This window comes from Coffea arabica, chromosome 4e (assembly GCF_036785885.1).
Source record: "Coffea arabica cultivar ET-39 chromosome 4e, Coffea Arabica ET-39 HiFi, whole genome shotgun sequence".
NCBI lineage: Eukaryota > Viridiplantae > Streptophyta > Magnoliopsida > Gentianales > Rubiaceae > Coffea > Coffea arabica.
This window is the reverse complement of record NC_092317.1, coordinates 43858252-43869674: the sequence shown is the minus strand read 5'-3', so window position 1 is coordinate 43869674 and position 11423 is coordinate 43858252. Positions and strand designations below refer to the sequence as shown.

Here is an 11423-nt window from a genome sequence, read left to right as displayed (position 1 = left end):
CAAGTCAACTCCTGTATAAAAATGAAGAAAAGTAAAATCAACTGCATTGACAGAAATTCCCAGAAACTTGGTTTACTCAACCAGCATTAACATTTTCTTAACTGCATACCAAATGTAACAAAACAAATTGGAAATTTAGATATTTGTAAATCCTCAACTGAAAAACTAATCCGAAACCAGACTATATCATTGGTCGATATGTGCGAACAAGATCTAGAAGGGTCAAGCAGTGGGGATTGGAAAATGACTACTTGATAAGTAAGAAAACTCCACAATTAAAGTATAGATTAATCTTTCCTACATTAACAACGTGTACACTCTCTATATTAGATAAATGACAACTATACAAAATTTAAATTTTATTCTGATGGCGATATATGCAAGACAAGGTCTTGAGAACCAAGGACTAGTAAGTGGAAAATGACTAGTTGATAACAAAGAAAACTTCACAAATTATTCTAATAGCTGTATGTGCAAATAGGACTTTCGAAGTAAAGGAAAAATAAAAAGACCTTTTATCTATGTTAAATTAACATGATTTCCTAAAAGAAAAAAAAACCTGATTTCCTGTGAGTAAGCCTCCTTTGCTTCAATAGCATATTCAGAAATCATGGCATCAAACTTTTGCACCGTCGCATATTCATCATTTACTTTTTTAACTGTTTTCCAAGAAGAACAAATAGGGGAAAAATAAAGAGCAAAGAAAAAGAATTGAATAATATTATAACAAATGGTCCAATTCTTAAGTGACAATAATGTTCTTAAAGTAAAAATATGTGTGTCTTTAGAGAGGTATGGCATGATCTCCAAGTTGGGTGAAGTGAGGGGTTTGATGAGCCACTTGAAGCATCTCATAATCATCAGAATATGAATCACGGTAAGTTTCCAAGTTGGCATATGAATTTTTCACAGCAGACCTGCATAACACTTTTCTCCACTCTTCTAGGTGTGGAAATTCCATGTAATCTGCATACCGATCACAATACTGCAAAGAAAAATTCATATATGAATTCATGTATTCCAAAAGTTAGTGCCTTAAATGAAAAAAATCAAAAGTGTTTCAAGAAAGTTAGTGCCTTAAATCTTGAAATTGCAAATGAACTCTGAGTTCGGGCCATAAAAACCTAGTGCTTGGCATGTTAGGTACTAGACGGAAAGATGTTAATAACTAGAAGGGAAAGGGAACACAAGGGAGAGAAGTGCAACTGGTATGCAATGAAAGTTTTGGACAAAAGTGCCAAGGACTAAGGAAAATTCTAGAACTCATACTTGTTTTTTTTTTTTTTTTTGGGGAGGTTGGGGGGGATCTTCTTTGCTTTGTTGGTTTTTTTAATTTAACCAATTTCGAGTTTAGAGATTTGGAGTTCAAAGTATTTGTGTGGATCACTGTCAGAAACCGAATGTTTGAACGGGTTCAAGTGGTCTTCTTAATTAGATAATTAGCGTTTAACATTGGGATTCAATTCTGGTAGTCTCTGTTAGATTTGATTCCATGTGTATAGACTACCATAACTTGATGTATGTAGCGATTACTTTGATGTAAAGCTTTCTTTCATATCAATGAAAGGGATTATTTTGCTACTAAAGAGAAAGACAATGTTTTCCTTTTCAATTTTGGTCATTGTACTCTATGAATATATAAATTGTCTACAATAAGACCCTTTTCCCCAAGAAGAGAAGACCTTCAATCACTGTCTAAAAGCTATGGTCCAATAAATAATGCAATAAAAAAGGAGAAAAACATAAGGGATAAATTTCACCGAATTGGTGTTCACTTTTAAGGTCAAATTTGCTATGATTTCTGTTAAACATTTCATAGTGCAATTAAATTTTAGCCATCAGTACCTGTGCAAGATATTTACACAACATATATATATATATATATATATATATATATATATATATTCATATAACCCAAGATTTTGCCCTTTCCGCATCAAATGTTTACTCACAGAAACAATAAGGATTGCATACAAAAATTAGTCAAATTACCTCAAACTCGCCTATTTCATGAGTATAGTGCTTGGGAATACCAGCAACATCCCTTGAATTGTAGAAGTCTTTAATGGATTTCGTCATCTCTTCCTGTGATGGCAATTTTCTTTTCCCTGAAAGAAGTTGAGCTACCCATTTTGCTTGTGACTCAAAGAAGGGGAACCCTATGATCTAATATAAAAAGTTGAGCCCAAAAATTAATAATAAATTTCTAAAACAATGAAAAATGAGATGATGATTATATATCTGTAGGACATGGTAATTCAAATTACACATGTTTACAGATGCAATCGAGGATATTTGAGCAATTGTTAACATATATGAAGCCGACCACATATGCTTTACTAGTCTACTCACTAATTCCAATTACTTTTGTCATATTCAGTTATTGTACTTAAGAATTTGAACCTCGAAACGTTCACTTCAAAGATTGATTATTCACCTAAGAAATTGGATTATACCACATGTGCAAGAATTACAGTTTAAATTTAAATTAGAATTATGTGGCATGTATCTATTCGTTAGTGCATACATTGGTGGCATATGCAAGATCAACCTTCAAAAGTCATTGCAAAAAAAAAAGGTCTATAATATATTCGTCATATTGAAGTTTCAATGATGTTAATTAAGTAAATGAATCAGTCAATGAAAACTTTGCCTTATAGGCTAAAGTTGAGTCCCCAAAAATTAAAAATCTTAAGTTCAAATCCTCCTTTCTCCCTCCCCCCCTCCCTCCCGCTTCCTAAATTCTACCCCATCACATGCTAAAAAAAATAGAAAAGAAAATGCAATATTAGGATAATTTAACTTGACCTTCCTAAATATTCTCTATGGCCTCACAAATATGTTTTCACTAGAAGTGGCAAAATGGATTCATATCCACCAATCCATCCATATAAACCAACCTTAAATGGATTTGGATGATCCATATAAATTCAATGGTTTTAAATGGATAACCATTTAAATCTAATTATGTTGGTGGATTTAAATGGATTATCCATCTTATCCATATACATCCATTTAACTTAAAAAATAGAAAACACATTTATAAAAATGTGGGATAAAATCTTGTGGGACCATCTATTCTTTTCTTCATAACTTGCTCATATGTCAAATTAATTTTGTGGGACCACCTATTCTTTCCTTCATAACTTCCTCACATGCCAAGTTGCCAATAACATTAATTGCATTTTATTGCTTCTAGTTCCTAGACTTCTTCCATCCTTTTCAAAATTATATTTTAGTCTCTACTCTTGTTTTTTTTAATTAAACTTTCATGTAGTAATGATTACAAACATTTATATTCTTAAGTAAAGAAAAAGCGAGAATACATCATGCAGTGTCAAAATAATTTTTATTTTTTTAATTCTTTTATTTATAAAAAGAATTTTTCTAACGAGTGTCCCCGCAACATTGGTTAAAATATGTAAATGACACCTTTTTTTTTTCCAAATCCTCATACTTGCAATCCCTCTCCCCTTGTCACCTAACCCAACTATCCAAAAAAAAAAGACACCTAATTTACTAAGTAATATAAGGTAGCTTGTATATCAATGGTACAATAAGGAGTTTCATACATTTTTAGGTACTACGTGCACATGTGATAAAAATATTTTACTTGTCGAATAACATAAGATTTCTTATTAGAACTCCACTTTTATTCAAGACATCACTCTTGAACAAGAGTGCAAAAAATTGGAAACGTAAACTTCTTTTCACTGTAAAGCCGTATTCAATTCATTCAAAAGTTATAAAAATGTAGCAAAGTTCTTAATTGTTCATTACTTTACAAAATGATACTTAAAGTAATGACGAAAGGTTAAATTGACCACAGCAGTTAAATTTTTTTGGAACTAAACTAATTTTATGAAGTACTGAAATAGAGTAGTAGTACAAGCATTTGTTATTACCAAAAGGTTTTAGGTGATTTAAGGATAGAACTTTGGGGATTTGTATTTTTTTGGAAAAAAACATTTGGATCTTAAATTTAGGATTTGGGAGAGTAAATGGATAAATGGATGGATCATGGTTTACACTATCCATTTAAATGACATCCATTTAGATCCATTTATTAAATGGTTTTAATTGGATTGGATCAATTTGATCCACTATCCATTTAACTAAAACCATTTATCAACCATATATCCATTTTGCCACTTCTAGTTTTCACTCTAAGTTGATCAGAGTTAAAAAAAAAAAAAAAAAAAAAGAGATTCGGCAATAACTTGTTATGCCTGAGTTCTCCACGTCAAAATTTTGCTATATCATTGTTAAAATTGATAATTTTAACGCATATATGTCTCCAAGTTGTGAAAAGCACTAAAGAATAAAATCAAGTCAATGTCAATACAAAATTGATACTTTTTTTTAATCACTAACTGGAATTTACACTATGCAAGATCAAGAATTACTACAAGAGAATAATCCTATGTATATTTAAAAGTAGTCCTAGAAATTTTTACCTTTCTTGGTATACCAACAAATGAGAGAGAGGGAGCCAGCTTGGGAGGAAATGTGTGCTCATAAAGAGGTCCAACTCTATTATCATCCACCGATACTATTCCTTTAGTGTCAAGAAACGGGAATGAGTACGAGTACCTGCTCCAACACATTAGTTAATTAGTTTCATCTCTCATGATTTAATTGTATTAATTATTAGCCATTATTCAAATATTTAGATGGAGCCATGAAATAAGTAGCTTTCATCTTGAAGAGAATACTGCGCTAAGTCCAATGATTGAAAAAGAATCCGATTTTTGTTTATGTGAGATTTTGGAGATGCCACAAATCACAATCAGTGGTTTCTTCATATTTGCACCTTTTTAGGTAGGGATGGAATCAGAAAATTTAATTTGAGGGGACGAAATACATGTACATATAAACTTTCACATCAACATAAAATTTCTTAAAAATTTTGGGGGGAGGGACAGATGGTATAAAATACATAAAAGCTTTTTAAATTTTCTAAAATTTTAAGGGGAGAAAACATAAATATCTAGAACTTAAGGGACGGGGAGGGGCCGTCCTTGTTTTTAGGAGTCAGTCTTCTTGATGTAAAAATTACGTAATGTGGTTTTTTTTTTTTTTAGCTTGTGGAAAATCAGTGTAAAAAAATCAAAATGAAGCCACATGCAAGAAAATGTTGGCTTCATTTGTTTTCTAGTTGGGAAAGGAATCCCTTCAATTGTTCTGACAATTATACCATACAATTTATGGTCTAGATAGCACAAATCTAAAAGAAAGGTCCTTATTGCGAATTTTTCAAGGGAAACAATTTTCAATTATAATTTACTACTATTATTTTGCATGCTAAAATGAAGTGATTATGGATAATTACAGTGGACCCTAAATTGTCATAATTCCGGACAAACTATGGTTGAAGTCTGCCATATGAAACAGAACTTTACTTGTTATAAGGACTTTGTAAAAAACATTAAACATTTGAGGGGAAAATTTTTTAATTTAGACATTAGAAGGGGGACTATTTTAATTCACACTTTTCTGTATAAATAATTGTTGGACATCTTGGACGAGCACGTGAATCACGAGAGAGGTCTTTTAAGCATGTGTCGGTGGTGACCATGTCAATTGAAGTAAATCTTACAACAGTTAAAAAAAAAACGGTAGTAATAAGATAGCAAAAATATGACTAGTTCATAAAAGAGATAATTCCATGCAATTATTCTCATGGCTCTGTTGATAAGCTAATCGCAAAACTCGTCAATTGAGTTGCTAAAATTAATTTAATGAAGCGTAATCTTTACCCTGTGCAGTATATAATACTGTCAGCAAAAATCAAAGATCCATCTACGAATGCAACTCGTCCGTCTTCTTGTAGGGACTCTATCTGCATTAAACATAATTTTTATTAGACTAATTGAGATACGTTGGGGTCCCAAGTACGATTGACTTTAAGTGTGGTTAGTATAATTGCTATACTTTTTTCATAATTCAGTGTATATTCACGTAACTTTATTATATTTCGTGACGTATAACAAAAGTTATACAAGTATTTACCAAATTATGAAAAGAGTATAATAACCGTACCAATTACAGCTAAGGTCAACTGTACTTATTTCATTCCCAATTGAGATTGAGCGCCAATTGGATGGTTAATTTTGAGAGTTTATTTAAAAGAAACGTTATTGTAAAACTTTTTTAACTAAAGACATACAAGATATAAATAATTTACTAACCTGTGGATGAAGATAAAAGTTACAGTGTTTGGATATGATTTTTGCTAAGCCCTCAGCAATTTTCAAATCTTTGACGCTCAAATGGACATCCTTGGCCACAGGTACAAGTTCGATCGATATATCTTGCCCACTATATGAATTTCCAACTACAACAACCACCTGCTAAATATAATGAAACTACGTTATACATATTGATAACCATAAAAGAATACAAGTTCGTACACGCAAAATATTTACACATTATAATGAAACTAGACTTTTTCTTTCCTTCTCTTTTTCATCAAATCATTTAATTCAACTATCTAAATTTTCCTATCTATAGATATTAACCACTTCTAAGTGCAAAAGTTGGTAGACATTGTGATTGGCAAAGTTTCACAGCTTGCCAAGTAACTTTTTAGTTTCATGAAGTAGATAAAATCAGCTTTTGTGCATTGCTTTTGCTTGCATATTAACCAAATCTAGAGGAAAACTTCCAATTCACCGTTAGTAAAAATAATGCCGAAATTAAGTAAAAGGATATAGATCTTTTTGTTAGATAAAAGGATATATCTCACTTAATTAACTTAATTTCCTATACTTTTTTGGACTTTTTTTTTTCTATCCACACAAATTAAACGCACTTACATCATTTCATATTGCAAACAATTCTCATTACACATTGGTTCTTTATTTCTATTTTAGATCATATTATGGTAACATAAATTCATAGTGGTTGAGTTGACGATAATGAATCATGCTAATTACTCTATCAGTTCACTCCAATGGACTACACACTCAAGATCTCGTGTGGTGATGTTCTCCAAGATCATTTTGCAAGGCTCACAACAAAAATTTCACACATTTCCATAAAAAATGATTGAAAAATATGTTTAATCAATTTTTTACACTTAAAATTTAGGTATACATTTTAATCCGATCGTATGTGATTTTTTTAATTATTTCTTTTATATTTTTTCAATTATAATGTAATTAAGCATTCAAGAATATTTCTGACCCTATATACCCTCTAATCCTCAAAATCCAAAAAAAAAAAAAGGAAAAAAAAACTTAAAAACAAAATGGGAATAAGTGATCTAACATAACCTTCTTGCATTACCTCGTTGCGAAATGGTTCTGGAACCCTATAGACATGACTATGTATCTGCTTCCTTTTCCATGCTTCCATACCTTAACCATTGTAAGCACATAATGAATAGTTATGTACAGAAGCTAACTACCATTCAGTTTGTGTCTATTAGAGAATGTGTAGCTAAATTTATCACTATGCTATGACATTTTTCACTAATGCCATGATATGACTAAAGTGTTTTTTCTTTCTATTAGTTTTTTATTTGTTTTATTTTGTAGATTCTGCTTTGTCAGTTTTTCTTCCGGTCACAACACAGAAGTACCTTTGATGGTAGGCAGTCGAGGCTGAGAATAATGGCCGGTGGCAACAACCACCGCATCAAAGAGTTCTTCCACCACCACCTTCTGATCATCATCATCATAACCAGCCTTCTTCTTCTTAATGCTTTTCACTGTCCATTTCAAGCCATCATCATTGCATTCTTCATGATTTAACATTCCAACATAGTCGACCCTAGTGTTGAATCTAATCATATCTTGTAGTCCAAACCACTCGCAAAAATCTCTCAAGTACATGAGAACTTCTTTATGTCCAGGAAATCTCCTACTGTCTCTCCCTTCCCGTACTCTGAATGGAAAATCCATAAAACCCATTGTTTCCCTAGGAGAAATAACCCGCAAAGATGCATAAATGCTACTATGGACTTTTAGGATAGGACACTTTCCCAAAGGATCCTGATCTTCAACATTTGGATGGTAAAGCCATTGCCCTCCAATATCATGATTTTGTTCAAGAACTACCACACCATGCCCTTCTTTTCTTAGCTCCCTAGCAGCCACTAAGCCTGATGGACCTGCACCAATAACACACACATTTTTAGAAGTACGTCCCTCCGAAATCATTTCTTTTACTGCTTCTTGTATCTTGCACAAAGTTTTTGGTGCTTTGATGCAAGGGTTGAAGGGGGTTATATGGTTGATTGAGTCGTAGACACAAATGAAAGACTATATAATGTAGCGTAAATTATATGTAATTCTCCCGTAGATTTATATATTGTTATATGAGATCCTCTGAGGTTTTAAAATAGTTTTATAACCCCTCTACAGTTTTATGTACAACAGAATGGATGAAAGGCACCACCAATCACGATGATTGAACCAAACGCACTCTAAAAGTATATAAAATAAAATTATAATATTCACTTAATTCTTCTATTATTTGTATGAATATCCACTTTACTATTTATCGTACATTCCATTTATCTAAGTAATCTTTCTATAATTTTACATAAAATGATCATGTCTTTGTTTGATACTACTTAAGATATTTCAACTAACAATAATATTATAAGGCCTGTTTGGTAAGTTCCCTATAGTGCTTGAGTGCTGTTGATTGTAGTACTCGGGCGGTTGGGCCGGCAAGTTAGCTGTTTGCTGATACCTAGAGGTACGACAAAACGTGGGTGGCGTACGACCACTTTCAATAATGGCAGAACAATAATATCTGGGAAGCTGATTCTTTTGGATGCCCTTACCATAGAAGCATGAATGTATTGATTAATGGGAAAAATTTACTTTTCATCTATAAATTTTGAGTTAGGGACACATTTCATCCCCAAACTTTTAGACTCATCACATTTAGTATATGAATTAATTATTTTTTATCAAATTTAGTCCAAAAATGATAAATTACTTACTTTGGATAGAGAAAGTCACGTGTTTGGCACTTGACCATTAAGTTTAATCAATTTCTCAGTTAAAATTAACGGCCACGTCAGTCTTTTCTATCCAAATTAAATATTTTATCCTTTTTGGATGAAATGTAACCGAAAATAATTAATTTATGTACTAAATATGGTGCGTCTAAATGTTTGGGGACGAAATGTGTCCCTAGTTCAAAGTTCAAGAACGAAAAGTGGATTTTTCCCATTGATTAATAGACAATCCTTGGGTAAATATGTTCTGACAATACAACCCTTACTAGGCCTTGTTTCCCAAAATACGCCTTTCTATATCATGTTTTTTTGGCACAATGTTATAGATTCAGTCTTAAAAAGTTGATACAGATATGACAAATGCTGTTGGAGCATATAAAGGCGTTTCTATCTTTGCATAGCAATTTCAAATAGCAAGGCGATGAGATGATCTAAATTATTTGTTGCATTCAAAATATATCAAGTCAGTACAACAATCGTAACTCAAATTTGTTAGGAATATGAGCTTAGAAATAGATTTAGTGAATAGAGTACGTAATTTTTTTTTAAATTTTGAATGGTCTTACTCGAGCTTCATCCTTTCTCACCTTTCCTGTTTTATATATTTGCAATTTCAAATACTGTGGTTATAAGGTTAATAAGGCTATCACAATATTACAAATCACACAATGCTGAGCACAAGGTTATAATTAAAATGAAAATGGAGAAAACTTGTTTATCCTGTAGTTCCTTTTGAGACCTTCTATGCAACTTTTCAAGTAAGAGATTTCATTTAAAAGGGGACAAGAATATGGTTAAGGTAAAAGCCAGCCACTTTTGCAGAAACTCAAAAACTATACGAGCTAGGAGATAAATTTAACACATTGGAACGTGCATGGGCAGGCTATATTATACACGTAAAATATGTGTGCAAGAAGAAGAATAAAATCAGGTTGTTTTAATTAAACAACAAAAGCAAGACTCAGTGCTTCTTTCTTCTCAACTAACTACATTAACAAAGTACTCTACAAACTTATTGAAGAAACAAATAACACAAGATTTTTCCAAATGCAATAATTAACACCAGATAATAAATTAAGAAAACCACAAAAAGCTTGTCCTGAACAAAACTTGATACAAAGAATTGTATTGGTTTAATATGCTAACATCTTTGACCTTCAAATTCACAAAGAATGTCAACTCTGACAAATTCTCGTAAAAATCCAATAAGTTGAGCGTGGTTTTACAGGAATTATAGGGTTTATTTTAGTGTCATATATCATTAAAACTTGGCAGAAGCATGTTTGGCCATTTTGTTATCTCTCTAATTGTGTTGTTTACAAAGCACTTATCTGAGTAATTTCCTGCTAATCTAGTGAACAAGTTTAATATTATCTCTAAAAGGCACTTATATATTTTCAAGGCTCAAATACAAAAAAAAAAAAATAAATAAAAATCAAAGTTTGGAGTGGACCCTGCCGAAAAAAATAAAAAACAAAAAAAGTTTAGAATGGAATTCTAGTTCTTTGCCAATTTGCCTCCAGAAAATATCAACTGATTGTAAATCCAGCATATACAGTTAAGGATCGAGAATGAGATGTCTTTTATTTATTCATTTTTATATGGATAAACGTCATTTCAGAGTAGCCTTTTCAACACGAGCTTCTCCTGGAAAGGAATCCCCAAAACTTGCTATAAAATCCGGGGGCCACACTACAATAATTTAGGCTCAACTTGGACGTTTCTACAAAATCAGGATCTAGCAATCCAAAATCTGGGTTTGACTTGGACATTTACGTATCTGAAAGAAAATAAAAAAGCTACTTAATTTTTCAAAACTAGTTGAGTATTAATGCTCATTTTGAAGACAAGAAAAATATGTTGAAATGTAAAAATATGTCATGCTTCACACTTACAGTTCCTTTTATTGCCTTCCATAGCCGTTTTTTGAAGACAAGGGAAAATAATTATGTAGAAAGAACAATGATGGTGCTCTTTCCATTTTTTTTTTCTTTTATTCTTTTTGTGCTCATTCAACTTTATATCCATGCAATATAATATACATAAGGTACTGCTGTCTATTCTGTTTATTCAATCCTCTTGTTCATCATTTAACAAAGTGTAAATAAAACTAAAAATGATGAAATATTACATTTTTGTAAATATGAAAAAGAGATTTTTATTAAGTGTATATAAATCGCCTTTTTTTTTCCCAAATTTTGCCTGATTTCACCAATCTAGGGTGGAAAAGACTTCTTTGGTTTCCCTTGTTTGGTAATCAAATTGACTTGCACATACCTGGATTTTCATCTCGGGTAAAGACACGATTTGGTATTGGAGTTGAAGTCAAGCAGTTAGGTTATTGGCTAAATAGGTGAATTGCATCTCTATTTTATAAAAATGCCAATTTTAAACTGACCTATTTTTGTTCATATTTTCACTTTTAAGCAGATATCCCAGTTTAATG

At 31.8% G+C, this 11423-nt stretch overlaps 1 protein-coding gene across 1 annotated transcript; it reads right to left on the bottom strand.

The window, feature by feature from the left end:
• Positions 1-784: 784 nt before the first annotated feature.
• LOC113741043 (flavin-containing monooxygenase FMO GS-OX-like 8) lies at positions 785-8203 on the bottom strand. Its single transcript, XM_027268532.2, has 7 exons — positions 7586-8203; positions 7291-7361; positions 6192-6350; positions 5760-5842; positions 4458-4593; positions 1993-2166; positions 785-985 (listed from the first exon to the last, which is right to left on the bottom strand). The coding sequence occupies exons 1-7, from the start codon at positions 8163-8165 to the stop codon at positions 785-787; spliced, it is 1404 nt and encodes a 467-aa protein (XP_027124333.1). The 5' UTR covers positions 8166-8203.
• Between the last annotated feature and the right edge of the window lie 3220 nt (positions 8204-11423).